General features: G+C 41.6%; 1 protein-coding gene across 3 annotated transcripts; it reads right to left on the bottom strand.

Moving 5' to 3' along the window:
• Positions 1-289: 289 nt before the first annotated feature.
• On the bottom strand, positions 290-26,199 carry VWA5A (von Willebrand factor A domain containing 5A). 3 transcript variants are annotated; one of them, XM_057490297.1, is made up of 19 exons: positions 25,998-26,199; positions 24,372-24,425; positions 23,243-23,300; positions 22,919-23,121; positions 22,390-22,612; positions 22,092-22,267; positions 21,698-21,812; positions 18,023-18,192; positions 17,680-17,768; positions 17,335-17,479; positions 16,831-16,910; positions 10,314-10,428; positions 9,448-9,612; positions 9,070-9,170; positions 8,501-8,754; positions 5,293-5,421; positions 3,422-3,552; positions 1,060-1,186; positions 290-505 (listed from the first exon to the last, which is right to left on the bottom strand). In XM_057490297.1, exons 3-19 carry the CDS (start codon positions 23,283-23,285, stop codon positions 426-428), a joined length of 2,346 nt encoding a protein of 781 aa, XP_057346280.1. In that variant the 5' UTR covers positions 23,286-23,300; positions 24,372-24,425; positions 25,998-26,199; the 3' UTR covers positions 290-425. The 3 variants fall into 3 exon arrangements, 2 of the variants coding, with proteins under 2 accessions (XP_057346280.1, XP_057346279.1); XM_057490296.1 differs by lacking the exon at positions 25,998-26,199 and adding an exon at positions 25,104-25,322 and having other exon boundaries at positions 23,243-23,379; XR_008993184.1 differs by lacking the exons at positions 290-505; positions 1,060-1,186; positions 25,998-26,199 and adding an exon at positions 25,104-25,323 and having other exon boundaries at positions 5,293-5,623; positions 23,243-23,379.
• Between the last annotated feature and the right edge of the window lie 1,047 nt (positions 26,200-27,246).

Below are 27,246 nucleotides of genomic sequence, written 5' to 3'. Positions count from 1 at the left end.
TGTAGATTAATGATACCAAAAAAGGAAAAAGTGAACAGGCAGTTATAAGGCAGAGGATTCTTTGATTCAGGCATATTCCCTAACATTAATGTTGCAACCTTTAGTCTGAAGTCCTTGTCACCTGTTTAGCATGTTGCTTATAACTCTGGAAAACCTGGGAGGAACAGTACTGCCTGTGAATGCTTTGAAATCCTCCAAGAATGGGAGCAGGTCTGGGAGCACTGACACCCGGCTGGAGGACATGATGGGAGAGGAGGATCACATCCAAAGGGAGTCCGAACAGAGCAGCTCGGTGGTGTGGGCATCCTTTACTTTTGTGACAAGCTGATGGGATTGGTGGAAACAGGAAACACATCGCAGCAGAAGGCAGGGGGAAGGGGAGGACAGGAGCAAAGGAGAGGCACTTGTGAGTGTGGACAGTGTGTTCAAAGGCTGAAGACAGCAGGGTCCACCGATGACTTGAGGAAATCAGTGGCCGCTTTCACGAGCAGATGTACGACGGCGCCTGTTACAGGGAGAAAACAGAATTGGAGCTGAGACACAGTGGAGAGTGCAAACGCTCTTCTCCCAGGCTCCCCTAAACTTCCCTGGTCATCTCCCCTGAGTCCTGCATTTATCTTCCCTCAACTCCCTGACTTTTCCATTCTCCTGCTCAAATTCCCCTTAATCTCCTCTGGCCCCAGAAATACTCAGCAGCCATGAGATAATCGACACCGAAGGGGTAAGTGCTCAAGTCCACTCTTGCCCTCAGCATGGTACTGAGATGGGGAGGAGGGTGGGTGCCACTTCACATCCCTCTCCCAATTCACACTTCCCACCCATGCCCCCCTTCCCCTCTTTACTCCTCTCCCCATCCCCAAGGAGGGGAGACTGCACCCACATCCTGCCAAGGAAGGAACTAGCTGGGAGACCAGCAAGGGGCTGCACCAGGAGGGATGGCAAAGGGGCTCCGGGGACCCTGTCTTGGCCACCCTTTATCAGGCCTGAAGGCTTCGTGCTTGGGAAGATGGCTAGCTTCTCAAGGAGGGAGGGAGATGGGTCTTGGGATCACATTCTTACCTGTGTGGCTGTGAAGCCAGGCCACAGCCTTCCTTTCCAGAAGCTCCCACTCACACTTCACGTCCTTACCGTTGGCATGCAGCCAGAGCACCGCCAGGACCGTGGCCCAGCTTGAGGAACCCACACTCTGTACAATGGAAAGAGCCACCTGACGCCTCTAGACTGGGGCATGAAGTCCCTCAAGGGCTGCAAAGACTTTGCTCTCTCCTCACTTACAATCCTCCCAAGTACTACTAAATAGGACCACCTGCTCTCTCTTTACCTCAACTACTAAGTGCAAGGCAGAGGGCCAGGCCCTGGACCTCAGGGCAATAATCCATCAACTCTTAGGGTAGAAAGGTTTGAAATCCAGTGTAACCACCAGGACAGTGCTTAAAACTCCTAAAACACTCCCAACAAGGATTATCCCTGTGACAAGAGAAACACATGCATAGCTGCTTGATATGTTAGAAAGTATCTTCACGTTTTTTTTTATTTGAACCCTTACGAAAACAAACAAACAAGAATAAGGAATTATCAATAACCACATTTTTAAGAGAGAAAACTGATTCCAACAAAAGTAAAATGATTTGCACAAAGTTAGCCTTCTAGAAAATGATAAAAATGGAACTGGAGGCCAACATTCTGATTCGAGTCATAGGGCTCATGACACTCAATAGGAAGTCTCCACCATAGGACAGGAAACAATCTCCTGTGAGTTTTCACCCACACTCCCAACTTCAGTTTTTAGTGTCAACAGATCAAGAGAAATTCCTCTTTTATATCATGACCTTAAAATTTGGAAACAGCTATCATGTGCTGAGTAGTCTTTTTTTAGACCAAAATTCTCAGTTGCTTTACTTCTTTCTCAAGAGAACTTTTTATGTTAAAGCAGTAAAAATTGCCATGTGCTCATTCTCCTAGTCTAGAAATAAACACCACAGTGATTTTTTAAAAAAATCTCCTTAACTGTCATATCTGGAGATGAATGTACTTATGAAATTCTATGGCCACAGCCCCCAAATACATAATACAGACAGCTTAGTACGGTTGCCCTCCACTAATCATGTTTCAAATATGCTGATTCATATTGCTTGCAATCATCTAAGAATCTCTGATTTTCACATACAACAGCTCTTAAATCATTTTGTATCTGTTTTCTGTACTTGAGATTTTAGAATCAAACACTGTATTTTTATTTCTAAGTTGTTGTTATTGTTTTTTCAGGAAAATTGCAAGTCATTGCTCAAGGTCTTTTGGGTTTCTGATTTTCTTGCCTAATACTCCCAGTTCTGTCCTATACAAATGGGAAGCAGACGCTTCTTTTTCTAAATTTTTATTGAAAATTGGGACTTCCAGAGAATTCAGAGGCAGGGGGATCTAAAAATCTCTTTCAAGTTTGAGTAAATTCATTATTTGGTGTGGTGGGTTTTCAACTTGTTTGTATTCAGTGTATATACTGATCATTAAAAAAAAAAATTCAAATTCCTTACTGAAATTCAGATACACCATGGCTCTTGGCTCCCTGGACTTTATTGGCCCAGCTGCCATGTCAGAGGAGGACATATTAGTCTGACATGTCTTATTCTCAGAAACCAACTTAGAACTTCATGATTCTTGTATCGTCTTTCAATTGTTTATAAATAAATCATCTTTTAAATTCTTTGTTCTAGAACAGCGTTCTTTGATAGAAATATAATGCAAGAAGTACATGTAAGTTTCAACGTCCTGGTAGCCATATGCTAAAATGTAAAAATAAAGAGGTACAATTATTTTACTAATTATTTGTCTAGCCTAAAATATTAGCATGTCATCCAATAAAAATAATTATTGATGAAATATTTTACATCTTTTAAAATATTTAAATTGTCTTTAAAATCAGTATGCATCTCACAATTAGAGCATACCCCAATTCAATTCAAAGAGCAGCTCCTCGTTTGTACGAGCCACATTTCAAGTACTCGACCACCATATGTGACTAGTGGATATTATATTGGATGGTGCAGTTATCAGATATCTGAAGTTAATTTAAGCACCTTCCACATTTTGAAACTTCAGAATGACACCTGTCCTTCAGGCTTTGGCATCTGTCTCACATGTAATCATTTCTCAATTTGAAGGCTTATTTAAGCTGCCTTGAAATTCTGGAATGTCATTTGTTCTCATCAGCTTACTTGAACACATTTGAAATAACTAGTTCATCCCTATTAATACTTCACCTAAACTGACTTTGATGAAATTTTGCTAATTTCTGGCCTCTTCCTTTAGTATGGATAGGAGCAATAATGTTGAGTTCTGAAGATAGACAGTCCTAGATTTGCATCCAGCACTGACTGCCACCCCCAAAAAACATACCCAATCCTTTTTCTTCTCTGAATCTCACCTCAACAGGGATTGCAGCCAGTATGTTTTCCACACTCATACCTAGGACCATAGCCAGACCTTCGTTCAGATCCCAGGAACCATCTGCCCTTTGGAGGGAAATCAGCTGCACGAGATGATTATCTCCGAAGACTTTGGGGAAGAAAAAAAGAGAGAGGATAGGAAATCATGGAGCTCCTGGCCCCTAAGCATACCTGAGAGAGACAGGCCTGAATTCAGAGACAGGCTGTATAGCAAGAGTGCAGGCCAAGCAGATGCTACCAACATCCCCACTGCAGTCCCTCCCCCAGGTGACTTGCATTTTCTCTGTGACAATGTAGGCCACCCTGAGTGATATACTGACCCTAGCTTCACTTAAAAATCCAGCAACAAGTGAAAGATATGGGGTACTATGGGACCCATGTGACAGTGTTACTTCAACTCTGACCCAGTCCTTGAAATGGGCCTCAAAACTTTAGGTATTAAGTTCTAGATAAATAAAGCTTGAATTTTAATTATCAAAAAATGTCAAAGGGAAGGAGATATAAATAAAGCAGTCAGCAGTCTACTTCAAAGGAGAAGACTAGTGTCTAATCCTGATGGTAGGAAAATCGCTTTTTAAAGACCACACTTCTCATAGACAGTAGCTTCCATCTGGTTACCTATCATACAGAATGATGTGCTTAGAGCAACTTAGAAAGGAATAGGCAAGAAAAAGTGTAACTAGAAAAACAGTGCTACTCTAATTGGAAAAATAATCTAAGGCTCTGAATTTCTAGTCTTAGGTTGATCTCAGCTGTGCTAACTCAGAAAATGCAACAGTTATTTAACCAATGGGAATCTACAGCCTCCGCTGTGAATTCAGAGACAACGATGCCTAATGCAGGGAAAGAATGTAAAGTACCCAGAAGGCCCCTAAATGACTCCCTAATAGTAGTTAGTAATTCCTAATCAATTCAAAAAAATCCAGCAGCATAACACTGCTGGGTAATTTCCTTCTGCTTTGGTAAGGGGATTCATGCAAAGCTCCGAGTGGAGATATTCTCAATTCCTGGGATCTGGGACAGTACAGACGCACACACAGAACCTGCACTATGGGCAACAGTCAGAAGGCTCTCATGACAACCCTATGAGGTCAGTAGTCGTGCAGCTGAGGGAACTGAGGTTCTGGAAGTGAATTAATTTGCCCGAAACCCCAGAGGATTTAGGAGTATACAGATATCTGAGTCCACTGTAGACCTCGAAGTCCTTGCTCTAACTGGCAGCCTGAGGAGAAAGAATAAGTAGAGTACGTGGCAAAGGAGATGCTTAAACAACTAAACAATTGTGCACCACAAACTCTTGCTACAAAAATTGGACAGACTAGAAAGAAGTTGTCTTTAGCCTACTTTAGTACAGAAGGCACCCCTGAATGGTGAAATGAATTGTGACCCGATTTGTCGCATACACGAGAAAGCCCACTGCTTGGAATACAGGGCAATGACCTGAGAATGCCCTTTGGTGACAGAGAGAAAGTCATCAGACAGCATCAGGAGGATCTTTCTTCAAACCCAACCTGTAAAAGGCTGATCAATGCAAGAGAGGCCCAAACAGGGGGAGCAGAGCTCTGCAGGAGGAGGGACCAGCCCCTAGCAAGGTGTGTGTGCTGAGGTGCAAAGGGGGTTTGTTTAACTAGAGCTCAACCCAAACTCCCCTGGGATAGATCTCAGGCTCCTCTGCTGTAGACTAATGAAGCTGACCCGACCCTGGCAAATATAGGGACTGGATAAATCCCACCTTCTGCTTGGCATTTGTCAAAGAGATTACCTCCTGGGTAAAGAAAGGCACAAGACAACAGAGGGTTGAAGATTAGTTGTTCAGTCCCCATAGATCAGAGAACTGAGGCCCTCGCACCTGTATGGTGAGTTTCCAAGTTGGTCCTGTTGGTGGGAGAACAAACCCTTTCTATCTCAGGAAAGGTCTTCTTGGGAGACATGCATTTCTTCTTTGATCTATGACCAAGAGCTTGGGGTTTGCATAGTCCTATATGTGTGACAGATAAATACTGGTGAGAAAAAATTACTGGTGAGAGAAAAATACCTGAAAAGATACTCATCTAGAGAGTATAAGCCCTTGTTAATCACGGATCTAGAAGAATCATAACTCTGTTGGTATGACATGTCCAAGCAATGAGTGCTCCTTGTGGGCCAAGATGCAGGACAGTAGGATGAGGCCTTTGCATGAGCTGAAAAACACCAGCAGAGACACTGACAGTGAGCTTCCCTCTGCTCTCTGCTGCAGGCAAAGGGCCCTGACAATTTAGAACACATACCCTCTCATCCATGTCAGCCTCAGCCACCATCTTTACTGTGAATTTTTACTTCTCCCACAAGCCCATCTGCACATACCCTCACCCTCTGATCCCTTATCTACCGTGTCCTCTGGAACCTTTGATCCGTGACAATGGTCTTTTCTGCATCTTAAATTTCATTGCAGCAGGCTTCTCCCAGTTACTCATCTTAACTTAAAACTAATGTTTCCTTGCATAAACCTGTTCTCCTTCTACCCTCAAATGGTGGTTTCTCAAGGTACCGTATCCCAAGCACCCATATTTGGGAGGGGGATTGGCAGCCTCTTCAATTCCAATTGCCATATTCAGACCATCACACCACCACCCTCACCTGGCTTACCAACCTCATATCCTCACTGCTGTCAACCTCCAACCGCTTTGTCACCTTCCATTAGTCACTAAAGTATCTGAAAGCTCGATTCCAGACTTCATTACAAGGCCTGCCATCATCTTGACAGATTTCAGTACCATGTAGATAACCTATCCAACACCCTAATTCAAAGCTTCTTGACCTCCTCCAGTTAAATGCCTACAGCCTCCATTTTACTTGAGCCACTCCCTCCCAAGCCAGGATCTTGTTACCAAGCAGAACTGTTGCACCTGTACAAAACAAACCAAAAAAAAAAAAAAAAGACAACTACTTTTTTAATACAATAACTAATTTTTCCAGGTTTCTTACTCAGAGATTTCTATTCCACTTGCTCTTTGACCTTATCTGGATTTTTGTCTCCTCTGCTTTTCTTCTAATACATCAACTTCCTTCTCTTTACTTTCTTCTCTAACCTAAATCTAAGGCCCCACACTTTATCACTCTCTTACCAATATTGTCAATTCCATGGTCCTAATTCCCTTTCCTGCACACCCAGCTGGCAAAACCTCAAAATTGAGCCAGCACTCTTCACTCTACTCCCCTCTTCCTCCTGCCAAAGTTGCTGAGTACGGAAGAAATGACTCGTGCAAACTGTGATTATCTTTTGTAGTTTGGTGCCACTAAAAAAGTCAAGGGATTGAAACTACCCCAGACCCTCAACACTCCTTGGCAAATGCTCTATTTCTCCCTGGGCATTTCACTCTCCAACTGTCCACATGGCTACTTCAAACCCTTCCTCAAATTCTCTCTTTTACCACTTCTAGGCTCATACTCATTCTCATCTTGCTGTCTCCCTCATTGAAATTATAGAAAAACTGTCAGACAGAGACCCCAAAACCTTGCTTCTCAGCCACGGAATTAAAATCGAATCCCATCACCTTTTCTCCACTTCCTGGGAACAGTGGGAGAATATCTAATACTTGCCTTTTCAGAGGCTAGTCTCTCTCTTCCTGTTCTTGGTCTCATCCTCTCTCCATCCTCACCCTTCTCAGTTCACGACCCTTTTTTCACTCCAATATTGTCAACTTTCTCTACTGGCACTTTCCTATTAGCCTGACAACATCCTCAAATCTCTCCCTTTCTGAAATTTTAAGAGATAACAACCCATCAAAAAAACCCTCTACTCCACGATCTCTTCTGTAGACACCATCTCTATCCTTTCCCATTTTCAGCTTAACGTTTATAAAAAGTGTCTATACCTGCTGTCCTTCATTTCCTGCCTCTCATTTACTCTTTAACAATTTATGTGCGATATGGATTCTTTCTTGATCTAACCCAGTGAAACTGTTCTTGGGTACATTAGCAAGGATGTCTTTGGTGTTAACCCAGTAGTCCCCTCCCAGTATTTTTACTTCTCTGCAGTATCTGATATTTCTTAATTCCCTTTGTATCTCATAGTTTCCTTTTCCTTTTTTTAAAAAAATATGCATCCACTTCTTTCCTTCCTGCTTTACTCCTTTTCATTCAGGTTTGGGGAATCCTCTGCTATCCATCCCTAGATACTAGGTATGCGTCAGAGTCCTCTCATCATTTTCATCTCACTGTACACCGGCCCTATGAATAACTCACCCATTCTTGTGGCTTTAGTCATTACCTAGATGCTGAATATTGCCAAATGTGTATCTTCACCCCTGACCTCACTTCTGAATACCAAAGCTGTCTATTTCCCTTTCTGCTGGACACCTTCATATGGCTGTGCCATAAAGATTTCAAGTTTGAAATGCTCAAAAATAATTCAACATTTTTACCCCCTAAACTTGTTGCTATTCTTTAGTTACTCTATTTAAATAAAGAGTACTATCATCCACCCACATGCACAAACAAAAATCTACGTGGACCTTGAAGCCTGCCTCTAGAGTTGACATCATACATTCCCCTCCAGCTACACAATCCCGACCAGAGAATTTTTCCACCTGATGAGTCAGGGGCCCCTGGACTGGCTCCTGGAGATCCTTGTTGATGGCAAACCTCAAGCCCCTAATATCTGTAATAGGCCTGTGTGACTTACATCTGAGACAGTCCCAGCCATCAGCACCCATTCCTTAAACTACCAGGTTGTTCATCAGCCATCTGTGTAATTATTCACCATCTAATCATTAGCCATCAAAGGATAAATCAGCTTCAGATTGAGACGGTGTGACTCCTCAGTGTTTATGTGCATTTTCCATTTTAGTTTTCTGTGTTTTCCATTTAGTTTTCCTTTTTTTTTTCCCCTTGGACTATTTTAAATCTTGCCAGTGGGATACAGTCTACTTGCCTGGGACTGAAAACTTTAATACCAGCCAGAAATCCAAGGAAAAAAAATGCAACTCAAAGACCTTTTACAAACTCTTCCTTTAAATTATGTGTTCAGATACCCAGGGCACCTTACTTTGTCTGAGCTTAAATGGGGTTAAACTCACCACTTCCAAAGGATTGTGTCATCATAGCAGTAGCGCTGAACAGAATTGGCCTTGGAATATCCCGATGGGCCAGGGGCCCCTGGACTGGCTGGTTGAGCTCCTTGTTGATGGCGATGAAAGCTGTGTGGGAGCTTATGACTCCACACTCAATGCTGACATTCAGCACATCTTTTTTATCCTTTGCTGGAGTCTTCTGGAAGCCCATGTCCTTGGTCTGGAGGAATGATTTGGCAGCAAGGCGGTGAATGGTAAGGCTAAAAGAGAAAACCTCCTGTGACTTAGGGAAAAGCACACATGTACCAATTACTCAGGGACCTCAGAAGGTAGGATGGCAAACGGGAAGAAAATGCTGGAGAAGGGGACAGACAGGACTTGAGTGGGTGAGAAAGGAAAAGGGATTGTCAGGAAATAACTGAACCCAAAATTAAGAGAAGAAAACCAACCCCCAAGGATGGCAGAGAAGAGAAAAGGAAAGGAAAGGCAAAGGGTAAGAGTAAGGAAAAAAGGGAGGAAGGGAGGAAGGAAGGAAGGAAGGAAGAAAATAGCAAAGGAAAATTGAATTCTCTTACTTGTCATCAAGCTTAGGTTGTAGAGGAAATGTCACCTTATTCTCAAAACTCTTGCCCTGGAGCGTGTACTTGAGGCAAACTTCTCCTGTTGCCTCTGCAGACTACAAATTAAAGGAAAGTAAAAATGATGGAAAGCAGAGGTTACGGAGAAAGGTCAGGATGGGGGCAGCTCCCCAACCCAACACATTATAATTTCTAACTAGGAGCCAGGTAGCTCAGGAGAGCAGAGACTTGAAATGCTGGAGAAGAGGGTAGGCGGGCTCCTCCTAGCATGGGTGATCTCTTGAGGAGACTCAACCAGCTTTAACTCTGCTCTGAACGGAACGTACCTCAGAGAGGGAGCTGCTCGCACTAGAGGTACAAACAACAGGAGCTCACCGGCATCACCCCAGTCAGCTGGGCATAGACGATCAATCTCTGGCTCCTAAAGATGACGGTTTGTTCTGGGGAAAGCATTGTAGCAGACAAGCCAGGAGGCAAATCCCATCTCAGAGAAACGTCGTCTACCACAGGCTGTAGAGAATGTTTCAGGGCCCTAAGAGCCTATTGTCGGAAAGAGAACAGAATACATACAAAAAATAATAATGGCAACAATAACCAGGTGCTCTGCAAAACAATATATATTATGCCTATTCCTTTGCAGACCAGGAGATGGGCATTACTGCTCTTGCTTAACACATGAGGAAGAGAAAGCCAAGAGATTTAATAGCGAATGTGAAGGAAGGAAACGTCTGGGAAAGGAGACCCTGGGGAAGTAGGAATTAGATCAGAGATGGCACCACTGGGGATGAAGGACTTAGAAATAAAACCAGAGGTGGAGGATGCCTTCCCTCCTGCATGCTAATCAATTGGAGTTGCGATTTACCCCCTCTGCCAACCTACCAAACACATTACAATTGCTCTTTCTCATTTCCTTTGTATCATTTGCATGGAGGACAGGCTATAGTACCAAAGAGTACAGCCTACAATTTCAATCGTGGCAGTTAAAATTCTTCGTTTCTCTGCTTCTAGTCTTGAAGGCCCTAAGCTCTTCCACCATCTTGTTTCTGGGCTTCCAACTACTGGGTGTGCGATTTCTCCAGAAACCACTGGGGGGCCCCTCTTACATAAGACCAAAACAAGCCCCACCAAGTTTACAGCCAGAGGCTGTGGGTTTTAGAAAATGAATCCTGATAGCCTGTGGCTGCGTCTACCCTTGCAGCAGCGTCCCCCCTGCTCCACACTTATTCTGGATCACCCCTCACCTTGGACTGCATCCTCTCCTTGCCTGTGATGAATTCTGAAGTGCCCCTTGCTACCCGGGCAATGCCTTTTATTAGGCTGGTGGAGGCTCCTTCTCCAATCCCAAATGAAAAACATCTGTGATTGAACAAGAATAAGAGGTTAGAGATAGGCACTAAAGAGTGAAATTATGAAACTAATGCATAATGGTAAAAACACATTGTCTACTTCTTAACTCAAAGCACAGTAACTACCATTTATTAACCATATTCTATTTATCAGGAGGCCAAACACCTTAAATTAATGATGCAACTTAATCATTAAAAGACTCCTCAGAGGCAAGCTTATGCTTCATTTTGCAGATAAGGTACCGAGGCCCAAAAAATTTAACAAATCTTGTCCAAGATCACACATATATAAATGGTAAGATGGCATTTGAGCCCTAGTTTACCTGACTGCAAGATCCCCCTGGCAAACCATTATATATTATGCTGATTCTAAAAGCAGAAAAAAACCAAATAATACTACATACTCATCAGTTATCTTAATAATCAAGCCAAAGAATTGGTTAATCAAAAAGTGGGACAGTTAGGAAATAATATACTATCAGCAGTGCTTGGCTAACATTGTTCTGGAACCACAACTGCCCTGGCAAGGCTGGTCTTAGGGTGGGCAAGAGCCCCTCCTGCTCTTTTGGCTGAAGAATCGCCCCCTGCCCTAGTCCATGAGCACCAAGTTGTTTTTTTCATCACAATTTGGCTTCCCCAACAGAACTGCCTATAAACAGAGAACGTGTTGGCAACACTAAGACAAGCATTTATAGAAGGCACAACAAAGATAGTTTCCATTGTAAACTAATACACTGGCTTATCTCTTTTGAACTGGGTTAGTGCGAGTCATTATCCCCAGACCTAGCGACATCAGCATCAAAATCAATGCTCTAAACTTGTCAAGCTAGGAATCAGACCTCTAATTGTGGGGACCTAACTGTGACAGTGCTCCCTGGAGCCCTTAGCCTGCCAGCATCTTGATATTATCACCTTTAAGTTCCCAACATTACCTTTAGACTGTAACTTATGCTCTTCATGGCTTATAAAGGGCTTTAATGAATGTGTTTAAGTGTTTTTATGTATAAAATTAAAGCTAAACAATATTATCGATAGCTTACTATATGTCCAGTTTCTACTTAAGAGCTTCATGCAGATAATAATAAGGATAATAAATTACAATAATGGCAAAAATTTGTACAGCACTTCTTTTATGTCAAGCACATTTCCTAATGCTTTACCCTCACAGTAAACCTACAAGTAATACTACTATCTCCCTTTTCAAGTGAGGAAACTGAGGCTTAGAGCATTTAATTTAGTTGATTTGTCCAAACAGCTGGCAAGCGGGAGAAGTGAAACCTAAATACAGGATATCTGACTGAAAGTGTAACACCCTGGAAGGTTCTGCTCACAGCAAGGCTAGAGTAAATTGTTTCAAGCTGGTAGAGAACTAGAAAAGTGGTATAGAAAATTTTAATCATCTCTTTGGAAACATCAGTATGTTACCAAGATGATACGAATCTATGGGCATAGAAGTGGGACAGAAGAGAAGTCAGGAGAGATGAGCCTGCCATGGGTATTCCTTTACCCCTTGGAGCAAGTGCCAAGGACAGATGGATGGCTAAAACGTGGAAAAGTCAAGCAGTTTCACTTCGGGTTTTCCAAAGAAAAGTTGCCCTTGTAGACACCTTAGGTTTTTTAATACAATGTTATAAAACTACACCCTAGAGGTAGAGGTGAATCAGAAGTAAGTCAGCCATCAAACGGCTGATGCTCATTATAACTGGACTAAGATTATCTGCTTTGGTCAGCAACCTGCCAGAAGCAAAAAGTGAATCCTCACAGAGGGAAAAATAACATCATCCATGGGCTCAAAGTATTTGTATAATTTTTCATATAAAATATCTGACCACTGACAAACAGGAGGCCCCCAAATACTAGAATATTATACAACATACCTCTGAATAACATAGGCTTTAAAGAAAAATAAAACATAATGATAGTTAGACAATATTCTCAAGTGGATACCAACGGAAAATGACATATCCAAATTTAGGATTCAGCTGCTGATATGCCTACATTAGCAGTTCTAAATACATATATTAGAAAAGAAGAAAGAAGTCTAAAGGTCAGCCATGTGGGCCTCCACCTCCAGATGTTAGAAGAACAGAAAAGAAATCCAAAGAATTTAAAGTAAAGAAAATTATAAGCATAGGCACAGACATCATCAATGGAGAATCACATGATAGGGAGGGGTGACAACTCACATGATAGGGAGGGGTGACAACTCAGAAGTGCTGGTGTTTTGAAAAGATTATTAAAATTGAAAAACATTTAGGGCCAGGAAAAAATAGAGAAAGTCCAAATAACCAACAAGAGGAATGAAAAAGTAAGACTATCAGCAAGTCCTACAAAATGTAATGACATCATAAGGCAACATCAGAGACAAACTAATGCAATGAAATTTGAAAATTTGTGTGAAACATACAAACTCCCATAAAAAGCAAGAACATAAAATAGGAATAGTTCTATTTCAATTAAAGAGATTTAAAAACCTTCCCCCAGAGAATGTCTCCTGGTAATGTCTAGTAAACATCTTAAGAAAGAAAATCAGATAATAGAACACAGACAGGACTTCTCAACACATTTTATGATGTCATCATAGTGTTGATATCAAAACCTGACAAGAATATTAAAAAAGAAAATAGTCATGAAAACAAATTTTAAAATCCTGAACAAATATTTGCCAGATGAATACAAAAATACATGAAAAAGGTTAATAGATCACAACTAACTTGGGTTTATTTCAGAAATGCAAAGTTAGTCTAACATTTAACAATAGTCATAATTCACACATTGAAAAAATAAGGGATAAAATTATAGACGCAACTCAACGCACACATAAAGTGTATTTAATGAAATTCAACAACCGCTCATTATTAAAAAAAGAAAGAGAAAATAATGTTCAAAACATAAACCAAAGGAAATTTCCTTAATCTGATAAAGAGTATCTACAAAAACAAAAACAAAAACAAAAAGCCCTACAGCAAATAATCACAGTTGTTGACACAATGTTGAACACCTTCCTTCTGAGGTCCAAAATAAGATATGGATGCCAACCACGACCATTTTTTTTCAGGTTTATACTAGAGTTCCTTTCCAGGGCTTTACAGAAGGAACACAAATAAAGATATAAGGATTGGAAAGGAAAAATTAAAACTGACATTATTTGCAGACATGATTACCCATAGACAATCTAAAAGAATCTACAAATATACCATTTGAATTCATCGAAAGCAGGCAAGGTCATTGATGACAAGGTTAATGTAAATTTAAAAAGCTATTGTAATCAATTTCTATAGAAATAAACATCCAAAAAATAAAATGTTTAAAAAATAATACTTAAAGTACCATCAAACACCTAGGGAAAAATATCGAATGAAAAATGCATGAAGACCAATACACAGAGAATTATAAACCATTATGAAGACATTTTGTGTGTATTGTTAGGTTAAGGAAATGATTAAACTCACTGATTTTTGTGGGAAACCAGGTTTCTCACCATGAAGGAAAAAAGAGACAAATATTTGAGTAAAGATTTAGGTTGCTTTCTTGGAAGTCAGGGTATCAGGAAAAATTTGTGTATTTTTAAACATCTGAGAGTTCTGTCTGCTGAAATGCCTAGAATTAATAACAGCCCAGTAGCAAAGAGTTATACCAAACAATTCAAATATTGACTTTGATTTATCATTTTTCTAAAAAGAACAAGGCTCCTTGTAGAAATGGTTAACTACAAGGATGGGAAAGACAGATAAGCCTGAAACATTTTTTTTTGTAAGAAAGAAAGGAAATATTCATAAACCAAAGAGACATGAAAAGACATAGGAGCAAGTTAAAAGGGGCTTGCATTGGCCAAATCTGGAAATTTTGAGAATCTAAATGAATAATGAGAATAATGCATCTTAAAAAGTTGAAAAATAATGAATGAATCCAAAAGTATATTGGTACATCAAAATGAGAGAGGGAAGGGAGGAAGGGAAAGTTCTTTACAGTAGGATGCCAGCCAATATAGAAAAGTTGACAGAATTTAAAAATCACTATTTTGTAACCACTGACAGTAATAACATATGGATAATAACCATCAGTGAATGTTAAAACTACCGGCAAATTGTTTGTTGAGAACAAGATGTTTACAAATATTCCAAGTTATCTGTCAGACACCACCTTTAACTAAGTGGTCAAATTTACCACCAAGCACATTACTTTGGAAAATCGCTTCCAAAAATATTTAATATTCATCTAAACATGAATTTAAATGGTCCAACATAAATTGAGATTCTACAAGAATAACTAGCTAGTACCCTTTCATCTCTTACACGTCATTTCAGTGTCATGAAAGAATGAAAAGCTAAGAAACTACCTGTGATTAAAGGAAACTAAAGAGAGGACAATGAAATAAAATACTTGTTTTTGGATTTGCTCTAAAACAAAAACAGAAACAAACAAAAATCTATAAAGGGCATTATTAGAAAATTGGATAACATGGCCTGTGTTTAGATAACAGTGTCAACTCAACATTAAATATCCAGAATTTAGTAGTTTTATTGTTATTTATCAGAATGTCCTTGTTCTTAGAAAATGAGTGCATAATTACTTGCATATGAAGTGTCATATCTGTGGTCTGGTCTCAAATATTCCAGACAAAAAAATTACAGGTGAAGCAAACATGGTAAAATGTTGATAATTGCAGACCTGGGTGAAGGGCAGATGAGTGTCTATTCTGTTTTTGCAACTTCTCTATAGGTTTAAATTTTTTAATTAAAATACTGGAAATACACATCTAGAAAAATCAAGAAAGACCTAAATGAATGGCAGGATAGGCTATGTAAACAGATTGGAATACTCAACATAGTAAATGCTAAATTCTCCCAAAACTGATTTATAAAGTCAATGTACTTTTAATCAATATGCCAAGAGTTACCCTTTTTTGGTAAAATTGATAAGCTAATTCTAAAATACAAACACAGTTAAGTATAACTAAGACAATCCTGAAAAACAACAAAGTTGAGAAATTAGTCTATTGGAAATTAAGACTTATCAGAAATATGGGGTAGTTCTGGCATATGTCTAGATACAGAGACCAAGGAAATGGAATACAGGATCCAAAAACAATCTACACATGTGTAGATGCTTATCTGTGACAAGAATGACACTGTACATCAGTGAGGAAAGGAAAAACTTTACAATAAATGGTACAGGGTCAATTCGATATCCACAGGAAAGGAAATGAAACCTGACCCCTACAACATACTAGCAAAGTGCTTATATCTGGACCACAGAATGAACTACAGGTCAGTAGAAAAAGAAAATCTAATAGAAAAAAAAAATAGGAGAGACTTGAAGGTCTATCACAGAAGAGGACATTCAAGTGCCAGTAAATATGAAAAGATGCTCAACTTCATTAGTCACCAGGAAAATGCAAATTCAAATCATAATTAGATGCCACACACACCCACAAAGTTAACTAAAATTTAAAAAGACAACAAATGCCAAATTTTGGATAAGGAAACTTGCAATTGGAACCCTCATACAATACTGCTGTGAATTAAATTAAAACTTGGAAAACTGTTTGGCATTCCCAGTAAATTCCACAATTACAGCAACTCAAAGAAATGTATATGTGTATGAAAATAAATATGTATACATGTACATATATGTACACACATGTGTGTGCAAAAAAGACATGTACAAGAATAGAAGCATTATTTTTAACAGCTAAACTCTACCAGCAGTAGAATCAAACAATAAATTACAGTATAATCATCATATAGAATACTACACACCAATGAAAATTAACCACGGCTCCATGCCAAATATGTATGAATCTCAACATACTGCTGAGGGAAAGAAGCAAGATACACAGAAACAAAAACATACTGTATAGCTCCTTTATTTTCATTCAAAAACAAGAAAAAATAATCCATAGTGTTCTATGTCAGAAAAGCTATTTTCCTTTAGTGAGGAAAAGGTAGATAGTGGTTAAAAACGGGATGTGATGGAAAAGGTAGAGATGGAGAGGTACTGGTAATACTCTAGTCCATGACCTGTGTGGCAGTTACACATGTGTGTTCACCTTGATAATTCATCCAGCTGTATATTTATGATTAGCATATTTTCTCGAGTGTTTTACTTTGATAAATACTTTTATAGAAAAAAATAATAATATCTTACTATTCAGTTTTTGCCTCCATTATGATTTACAGAGTATAAGGGACAATGATCTTGCTGTATTGTTATTTAGAAAATTAATTTTATCTTAGTAGAGAGGGGAAAATGACATAGAAAAAATTTGTCAGCTGGTAAAATCAAAATTCTTGAATTAGTCTGTCTTCTGAGAGGTATATCAACAATGTCATCACCTGGATTACAAGTGGCACTGGATTACATGTGGCACTCCTTGGTCAGTCACCCAGAAATCACATTCTCTTCTTACCTGTGCCTCAGACCGTTGCTCTTAACTTCTTTAATTACACTAAATGTGTCTGTAACTTCTCCATCTGTGAAGACAAAAAGCTGCAGAAAGAAGAAAGACATTCATCAAGTCTCTGTGAAGTTTGTTTTTAAGACACCAGAATCTGCCCTTGAAAAACCCAATTATCAGCCACTCGGATGCCTCCTGAGACAGGCAGGAGATCCTTATTAATATTCCGTCACCTGCACCATGTTCTTACGTGGTTTGCTCAGAAACCTGGAAATGTTCATCGCTTCCTCCTACGAGTTTCATCTAAGGCTTCTGTGGCACTCCACAAAAAAAGTTTCCATTGCCCACAGTCAAGGAAGAGGAATTCTAGTAAATGCACGTCATCTTTTTCTCTTTATTATAGAAGATGCAAATTATATATCATATTTCAACAATCCTACAGTGAAGCTCAAGGTTATGGATTCTTGAACGGAGATTTGATTCTCTGTCTCCTGTTAGATCTGTTCCAACTCTTACCTGCAGGGGGTGGCCTGGGACGGAAGGACCCCTATAAATGGTCTGGAGTGGTGTCAAGATTTCCGTTCCGCCTAGGTCAGCCCGCAGAAGCTTAACTCTCTTCAGTGCCTCCTCCATGGTATGCTGACTGTACTGCACACTATTGCTGAGAAAAACAGACACACCCAGTGACCTGATAGCCACTTGACTTTGTCCCATACTGAGACCCTGAACTGAGACACTCTTGTTGTCAACAATTTCACCAAAAATCCCTAGTGCCAAAGTCAAGTCTGCATTAACCTTTTTAACAACCTAGTCCATTCTTTAACTCTCCTTTTGGACTCTATGGCCTTTCTAGAAACTTACGGAAAGAATGCCTCATAAGAAGATCCAAATCCATAGACATTGAAATAACAGCCTACAGGCAAACTCTTCAGCAGTAAAATCAGCGTTTCCTGAAGGAAGCGAGCACAAGGAGACAGTGAGAGAGACCCTGCCACACGCAGACCCTGCCAGTCTAACTCGAGGATGTGGGCCCTCACCCCTTCCCACCTCCAGGTCCCCATATTGCAGGGCCAGCTTCAGAGTGGTCATGTTAGCCGCAGCTCAGACGGGGAACGGACCCAAAGTTCCCAGTGGAACCTAATTTAAGCATGAGGTTCATCCTCACTTGAGCATGTGACCAGGAAAAGGAAGGAGCCGGTTTTACCTTGGCGGCATCTATGCGCAGCTGAGATCTATCCTGTTGACTCATGGGGCACTGCATGCTTCCTGAGCGGTCCATGAGGAAGACGAACTCCCCGCAGGTAACTGGTGGCTGAGCTTCCGGGATGTTCGGGTAGAAGCTCACCATTGCAGATGGATCTCCCATCAAACAACCTACTCAGAAAGGATAAGATGAAAAGGAAATCAACAATACTAAAGACCAAGAATCAACTACAGCCAGTTACACGGGGAACTGAGAAAACCCGCGTCTAAAACACTGTTTGGTCTTAACGAAATCTGATCTTATCTCTATCTGCTGGCAAAGGGTTCGAGATAAGTTATAAACACATTAAAGATATAGAAGCAGAACAGAAGAAAGAACGCAGAGGTTACCGGGCACAAGCAACAACTGAAATACTTATAACTGGGTGCTAGTTTCCCAGCAGCTAGGCAAATGAGTGAAATACACGAAGGTAAAATGTTCCATCGTTGGCCAGAAATTTTAAAGCTAGTTTATTTGCCGAGACACCCTCTCTTCATATCTAATCAATGGGAAATTTGTAACATGGGTCCTTGTTTAAGTCTCTAATTACAGCTCTGGAAAAAGGATGCTCCTGTGGACAATTCTTATGGTGACAATTTATAAGAGCACAGAGTGTGTCTCTTGCATGAAGGAAAATCCATCTGCTTTGGAACATCCATCAGTAAAAAGCACTTACTGATATTCTCCAGAACAAAGAAAGAAGCCCAGAGACATGTGCTGGACCCTAACAGTATCATCCAAACAATAATGTGGAGGAGATCACAGGATTCTAGCCTATGTCACCATTCTGTCAAAGCCATAGCTGTGACTGTATTTTGACAAGCTTGTAAAATCGACTTAGGAATTGAAATGTGAGTATTGAGACAGAGATGAAATGAGAACGGCTGAGTTATATTAACTCTAGTTTTACAGTTCAGAGACTATAAGAGGTCATAGAACTAAATTCCAATATCCTATTTTAATGAAGTGATGCCAGGATTATAGGTCCAAATTCTTGGTAGCCTTGAGATTCTTTAAGACTACACGACCTACAAAGTTTAATCTCTTATGCATGGGATACCCCAATAATCAAACTTGCTTCCAATTAAAATGACTGTGACTTAGCAAGTATTTAATAGAACACTGACTGAAAAATAGCTTCTACAGAGATCTCTGGATATAAGGTAGAAGAGTATGGGTTTTTAAATTTTGTTTTGTTTTTTAATAAATGAGGTACATCCCTTTCCATTCTGAGAGACAATTATAGTGGGACTGGCTTCGTACTGTTAAGTCGGAAAGGTTGTCATGAGAATGAAACAAATTAAATGTCTAAACTGCTTAGAACAGTGCCAGATATGTTGTAGGCACTATGTATTATCTATCATAATTCTTTTTTCCTGGCTCAAATTATTTTCACCTCCATGAGTCTCTGCTTCCTTACTTTTAAAAGAGGCATTTAAAGCCGTAGCGCCTCTACTTAGCCTCAAATTTCCTTATCTGAAGAATCCAGGTAGAAATACCTACTCAAGATGATTTTAAGGGTTAAGTGATACAATGTTTTTAAGGAACACAATCTAGGGTTCAGCTTGAATGAAACTCTCAATAATTTTATGAAATCACTTAAGATTTTTGTTTTTATACTATTTTTATTAAAAATCATGTTCTTAATAGAGTAAGTGCATTCCAAGTTTTTAAAAAACATATGTTGTATTTTCATCATGTAGTGGTATGCGTCCTTGACAGAACTCTTGACATTTTTAGTGAGTGCAGCCTGCCAGTTGTCATTTGTTTCTCTGTATGAATGGGAATAACCAGTCATCTACACCAAATATATGATCGGAAAAGCGGGTCTGGCAGCCCCACTGGAAGGGATTCACAAGACTCCTAAAGGCTTCCCCTGATGTCTCCCTGTGGCCTGCATCTGGCCAGGGAAACTTCCTGGAAAGAAAGAGACTGAAATCCCACTCCTCAACCTTTTACAATCCAACCTTATAAAACTTTCTCTGGTGAATTATAATAATCCTGACCGAAGACCAGGCTATGCTTGTGGGCATATTTCATGGGCACCCGAGGGGGGATTCACCAAAACCAGACAACTAAGGCATAAAGACAGGGCATGTTGCTGCATGGAAGAGGACCTGGAGCAAACCTGGCTGAGGCTGGGAGCCCCTCTAACAGCTAGCATGGACACCTTGCACTGAGGAAAAACGGCCGAACAGGACAGCAAACTAAGGCGTTTCAATGTGTGAGCTCCAGTTTGAAGCTACGTCGCCAAACGTTAACAATGGAAGGGAAGGATGGCCTCCTGAGGACCAGCCACAGAGAACTGCCTAACCCAAGGCACAGCATTTACTCTGACTGTCCCGAAGGATGCTTCCACTCCACCAACGTGGGAAATGCTTCAGGAGTGGCTGTATCTTTCCAGTGATGCAATCCAGGGGGCATGGCCGCCCAGGAAGGCCCCAAGAGAGCAGCAGACTGACATGGGTTACAACCAGTTACATCCCAAGAAAGAGTACACGTGTATTAAGGAAAATTTAGAAAATAAAAGAAACTGGAGAAATTAAGAAGCTAAACTTATTAAGAAACTAAACTAAGTCTTAGAAGTATGATGCTAGAGCAAGACGAAAAAGCTCTGGACATGGATGGTGCTGATGGCTACATAAAAACGTGAATGAGACTTAGGGCAACAGAACTGTATGCTTAAAAATAGTTGTAATAGGAAAATTTATGTTATATATATAAATTTTACCACAACCAAAAAAAAAAAACTCCAGATGAGATTACATGTGAAATGAATCAATCAATCAAAGGCATGTATAAGATTAAAAAGGAAATTAAGAAAGCACACTTAGTTTTAATCTAATAACAATTAGTACTTAAATACGTCCTTTGTTTTTAAAAGGTTTTCCTAATGCATAGGTTATTTTCTCATGGTAATTTGTCTGTGTAACTTAGTTTCTTTCACTTAACATTTTTTGAAAGGCTTTTTCCATATTATTTCAATCTATCAATACGCATGATTTTGGTTCTGCGTAACAACTCATCAACTATACCTAGTATTGTGAATTTAGCTTCTGTAAGACATTTTGACTGTTTACTAATCCTTGATATTACCAAAATGGCAGAGGATATTTCAGTGCATATTTTTATTTACATTTAAATTTATTTTCTTAGGTAAAACTCTCAAAATTGGAATTAATAAAATGAAAACTTATTTTAACACATATGGCCCAATTTCTTCTTAAAAGTTTGATACCAAATTATTTTGCTACAAGCAGTCTACAGAGTGCCAAACCTGCCACACCTTGTAACACATGAGGCATTATCAGATTTGGAAATCTTTGGTATTTTGAAAAGTGAAAAGGTGACATCATTATTTTTATTTTTTTATATTTTGCATTTGTAGAGACTGATTGTTACCATGTTTGTGAACTAGCTGCGTTTCCTCTCGTGAATCATTATGTCCATTGTCCAATTACCTTCTTACCCACGTAACTTTGCCCACAAGACATAACCACGTGATATTCACTGAACCTAACCATTTTTGCATGCCAAAATGTAAGCTCCTTTAATGCTTTCCCCATTACTGGATAGAAGGGAAGAAAAGTGAGGGTAATTCGAGGAGTTTCCCTTTCAAAGGGAAAAAGAAAATACCTGGCTTGGTTTTAGGCTTCCCCATCTCCACAGCTACACTGGGCATATGCACCTCACTGTAGTAAATCAGGAGTTCCACATCTCGATCAAATTTGTGCCCACCAGCCAAGGAAACCTGAGTTGGGAACAAGCAAAAGAATGGTCACTGCTTGCTGCCAGGGGCCAAGGTCAGAGCTGAGGACTACAGACTCCTTCCACACTGGGCATAGTCAGCAGCGGGGGCAAGACTGCACAGCAGGCTCTGGAGATTAAACAGGGATAGAGAAGGAACACAGTGCAATTCCCTCTGGTGGATGGGGCAAAGGAAGGAACATTTAGGAAAGATTGAGTGGGGAACAAGGTCAGGACCCAAAGAAGAGGGATGCTGACAATAGTTAGTGCTCTTGTGAATCACCTGAGCAGCAGTCTTATTATCTCCAAGGTACTCAACAGGCCCCAAGGGAGAGTTAGACTGGATCCTCTCGATGCCGTGCTGGGAACTGACGGTGGCAACCAGACTGAGTGTGTAGGGCAGGTCCTCCAAAGGGACTGCAGGAGTCTTCATATCAAGGCAACTGTCCTCAGGAGATCCTGCAAAGAGCTTCCTTCATTCTGTTTTTCCCTTCCCACAATTTTTGGCACCCCTACAACCTTGAGGGGCTTTTGCCAATTAAGTCACCCACCACTAGAATTTGAAGGGACAGGTGACTCACCAGAGAGGTGGTATCGAGGATTCAGGATTGCTGGGAGCACGTAGCGCAGGGCCCCGTCTGCTTCCAGGGGCAGCTCCTGCACATACTTCAGGGTGAGGGCCACCTTCGACCCAGGCAAGAGGTTCCCCACATTGCAACAGAAGACATCCCCGGACCACTTGTCCTCCTCCAGCAGGAAGGCTTGGTGGCCCTGGCTGATGGCATCCTCATACTTGGCATGGGCCTAAGGAGAATGAGGAAAGGAAGGTGGTGTCAAAGGTGACATGTTAGATGAAGAGAGAAGTGGTACAGCAAACAAAGGCTGATGGGGAGGAGCTGTGGCTGGTCCTGCCAAATTCACAGCTATCCTTTGACTGCCTCTGATTGATTTTTTACCCTCCTGATGACTTTAGACAAATAATGATTACAGAGGAATGGAAGAGAGAGCGTTCAACATGAGCATTTTTTGTGAAGTTGCATTTTCTAGAGACCCTAAAGTGTATGCATTAAGGAAATAAGAAAGGAGGTGATAACACACTCATCTCTATACCTTCATTTTGTCCTGCAATTCTGCCACAATTTTCTTCCCATCCACCAATGCCTCAAAGCTGTAGATGGCTGAGTCTTCATCCATGGGGAACACAAAGAAGGCCTCCAAAGGAACGCTCTCTTCATTCTCATAGTTTAAGGTGGCAGACACACCAGCCACAAATTCCCAAATGGATACGGTCACAGAGATGCTCTTCAGTGGTACTGGAAATAGACCGGAGTTTGAGTTCAACAAACTTTAATAGAATGAATGCCTCCAGCAGACCAGACACTGCGCTAGGAGCCAATGATACAGAGGCGAGTGGGAGTCACAAATCAGGCTCACCTGGCTCCTCTTGGCACGTTAGAAGGCCACTGGAGCGCACCATGGTGAGGCAGGGCCACTGCGGGAAAGACACATCGTGAGCAGAGTGACATGTTGGGGATCATTTATTCAAATGGTAGTAACTTATGTGCTTCCCTCTGGCATAAGAATACAAAGAATGAATGATGGAGCTAGGAAGAGGCAGCAGAAAAGGAAGAGACAATGGTGCCAGTAGTTAGGCTCCTGCTAAGTGCCAGACCCAGGCAGAGAAGCCGTAAGATTCACTAAGTGCCCCCTAAACAGGAAATCTCTCAAAACACACCGAGGCTGTTCAAAAACTGGCTCCACTTTTTGCAAAGTATAATATACTCCTCCTTAGGTAAATTGAGTCAGTGGAATTAGTCCCTCTGAACCTCAGTCTTCTGTCTAAAATGAGCACCAGAATACCTATACATGACATACACATGTATGGTTTAATGTATGTAAAGTCCCTAGAATAGTGTCTACCCATGGAAGGCATGTAATCAACAATGACAGACATTAGTATTGGTCCGTTTATTGTTGTTTCTGTTGTGAAAGAGGCCTTGGCTGTTGCTTTAGATCATGCTATTCAGAGACCTGCAAGTAAGAAGCTGCCTGATTCAAATGGATCCCTGCAACTGAGATCACTGACCTTGTGACTTTATTTTGGACTTTATTTCATAATTTAAACCACTGTTTGCTTCCTCTGCTCAAGAGATTCTAATATGTATCATATATGCACCATGGCCTCTATTTTAAATCAGGCCAATCTAAATATCTTCCAAATTTTATTATGATCTTAGACAACCATTTCATGTGATATGGTAACAAAGAGATAAGTTCATGCACCTAGATTATGACTTCCATATGATTCTTTTATCCAGAGAATGAATCATCAGGCGGATCTGACCCAAGTCACTGGCCCTAATAACACTGGCTGGAAGCCACCTTTGACCACCTGAACTGACTCACCGGGGACCTTACTTCTCTCTGTTCTATCAAAGGGTGACCTGAACCGGAATCTCCAACACCAGGCAGGGGAGTTTTCACTGAATATACACCTTGAGCTAAAACAGAATTGCCTGGTGCACAGAGAATGCTGAAAGAAAAGTGAAACTGATTTGCTTACCTAGAATCCCAGGGGCAGATGAGTCACTGGGAACCACAACCTTCACTCACGAACCTACAGACCAGAAAAACATGTGGGCTCTCGAGAAAGGGAATTCTCCTGCCTCGAACAATATCCCCTTCAGGGATTCTCAAACTTTTGGCAGGACTATTTCTGGGCCTTCCCCTCTCATCCCAGTCACCACTTAAAACATCATACCCTACTCCAGTCCAGGGCAATGTCCATGGTGTTCATCCACCTGATAGCAGTGGTGTTTCCTACATAACGTGCCCTGTCCCCACAGATGAAGGCCTGTAAATCAAGCTTTGCATTCCATGTTTGTTTGTGTTTTGAAGAACTGGATAAAAACCGAATGTGGAAAAATGGCTCACATTTAATAGAGACACAGAGGACAGGAGCAGCTGTGGGGAGAGACTCGCTCAGGGAAAGGGTTTCGCATGCAGACGCTTGACTAGGGTAAGGGCTCTGGCAGCACAGGCTGGGCTGGGGGAGGGAAGAATGCCTGATAGCACCAGCAGGGAGTTTATGGCAGGGGAGGAACCACTACAATACAGAGTGCAACAGCTGGACAAATGTGTCAGGTAGCCCACACCCTAAAGGCTCTGCCTACTCCCCAAGGGGAACTTGCAGTCGCAGAGACAGAGTCCCAGGGGGGTCTCCTAGAGAGAGCCTTAGTTCCTGACTCGAATCCCAGAACAAATCCCTCACTGAGGGAAATGTGCTATTCTGCACCCTTTCCTTCACCCTGGTACAAACTATGCTGGGTCAAAATTAGTTCTCCTTCATCAGGATGGCATCTCTGGAATGCACAGAGCAACAGGTAGGCAAAGACGGGCACAGCAGCTGACGATCGTCGAAGTCGAAGTCCTGAGTCTGAGGCAGCTGGGAGAATAGGGGGCGGCTCGCTGAGCTAGGGGTCTGCCTGCTAGGTGGACCCTCAGGAATTTCGGGCGCCGTGGAGACTAGCGACAAGCAGGGGGAAAGGGGCACGCGGCGGGGGCAGGGGCACAGGACCACACCCCAGTAGCCTGTTGGAGGGAAGAGTAAAGCCCAGGATCCAGACTAGGAGCCCACCTGAGTGCGGAGTGGGGCTTGGACAGAAACGGAGGCTGATTTAATCTTCAAATTTTCAGTCCTAGATTTTTATGGTCCACGTATTAATGTCGTATTAATGTAAGGGATCAGAGTCGGTCCCTTGAATATCTTTTTATAAGGGCGTAGGGGCTGCATTCAGATGGGGGCTGGGGGTGTGGGATGCCTCGAAGCGCCATTTCCATAGCATAAAATGACAAAAAAGTGAGAAACCATCAACTATCCATATGAGCGGGAGAGAAGGAGCTGAAGTAAAAGAAAAGCAGGAAAAAAGACCTTGAGATTATTAGGATGGCTTAAATCCCCTTCCTAGACCCCGCCAGATGCCCTTAAACTGCTAAGCCTGCAGCAGGGACCCCGCCCCGTCCCGCAGGGGATCACACGCTGGGACTGAAATCCCCACCCCTAGGGAATATGCAGTCAAAACCAGCCCCACGGATATGGAGCCGGGGCTAGGGAGTTAGAAGGGGCGGCTCTTAGTCCCCAGGAGCCAGGGGTGACCTGCAGCCCCAGCACGGCGGCCGGGGCACCTACCTGCCCTTGCAGTCCCCGGGGCTCACGGTCGCAGCGCAGAGAAAACAGTGCCGTCAAAATTTCCAGGAAGACCCGCCTCCTTCTAGGGATCGGTTATAAAGTAGCGACTCCGCGACTAAGGGATCGATGGCAAATTCTTGAACAAGTTTTCTAACTTTCGCTTTTCTCTGGACCAAAAAAGAAAATTCTTCAACCCTGGAACATCTGCTGTTTTCCTTTGCCTGGTATCGTCTAAGGAAGAATCAGAGGATAGGCAAAGGGAGGAGATTTTTTCTTTTTTCAAGCGAAAATGCCTTTAGAGCAACATCCACAATGATATCAAAAACGACATAATTCCTTAATAGACTTAATTACCAAGGACTTACAGTGCATCAGGCCCTACTAATAACACTGCGCTGGGCCCTGAACTTCACGGGCCTTATACCAGGAACTCTCATCTCTAGTTTGAGTCATTTGTCCCAAGACTGTACCCTCCCTACAGCCCTGAGCCGGGGAAGACGAGGAGTCAGAGCAACCCAGACAGGGACCAAGTCTCCCAGCCACGGGTCACTTGTGGGTTTTTCATCAGGATCCTAAAATCAAGTGTTGGCGGGTAAGAAACTGAGAGAATCTGTGCTCATTTCCCTGGCTAAAGGGCCCCAGAAATGATCCGGTTTCCTTTACCTTTTCCGTTTCAAAATAACCTATTAAATCCAAGGCTTAAAGAAAAAGTCCTCTTGCTGTTGAGAATCTGTATAGGGTAAGGAAGGTATGATATGTATGGAAGTCTCAGCTTGATATTGGTGTCTGCAGTGTAATCGTTGTGGCAAGTTTACTCTCTCAGAGTTTGTTCTGCCATCTGTAACATGGGGGTAATGCCATACCTACCTCCCTGGATTGTTTTTTAAAGATCCACTGTATCTTAATGGATGTGAAGTATACACACACTCATGTACGCACATGCACACACACACACACAGTAAAGCACAAATTCTATTTCATCAGTATTAGGCCCCAGAACCATGTTCTTTACTTGTACCAAACCAATCGTAAGAGGGAAGGATCCTTTTCTCTTGGTAGGAATCACATCTGTCACTGTCTCTCCCGGATGCACCGTCTGTCTGCTGGCTGAAGCACCTGGGCAACAACAGGGAGAGGCTGGAAGGGCGGGCTGAGCCCCTCATCTGACCCAGCCAAACTGCCCGGGTGAGAAGCAGAGTCGGCCGCAGACCAGACCCAGCAGCTTGGTTGGAAGGAACTGTATCAGGAA

This window comes from Manis pentadactyla, chromosome 13 (genome assembly GCF_030020395.1).
Source record: "Manis pentadactyla isolate mManPen7 chromosome 13, mManPen7.hap1, whole genome shotgun sequence".
NCBI lineage: Eukaryota > Metazoa > Chordata > Mammalia > Pholidota > Manidae > Manis > Manis pentadactyla.
This window is presented reverse-complemented; position numbering and strand designations above follow the sequence as displayed.

Bases quoted from the DNA above. Each gene is read 5' to 3' on its own strand.
- VWA5A (XM_057490297.1), bottom strand. From the start codon at position 23,285: ATGGTGCGCTCCAGTGGCCTTCTAACGTGCCAAGAGGAGCCAG. The intron at 23,122-23,242 runs GTGAGCCTGATT...GTCTATTTCCAG, and splicing joins AACGTGCCAAGAGGAGCCAG to TACCACTGAAGAGCATCTCT. The intron at 5,422-8,500 runs GTGAGTTTAACC...TCACACATATAG, and splicing joins GACACAATCCTTTGGAAGTG to GACTATGCAAACCCCAAGCT.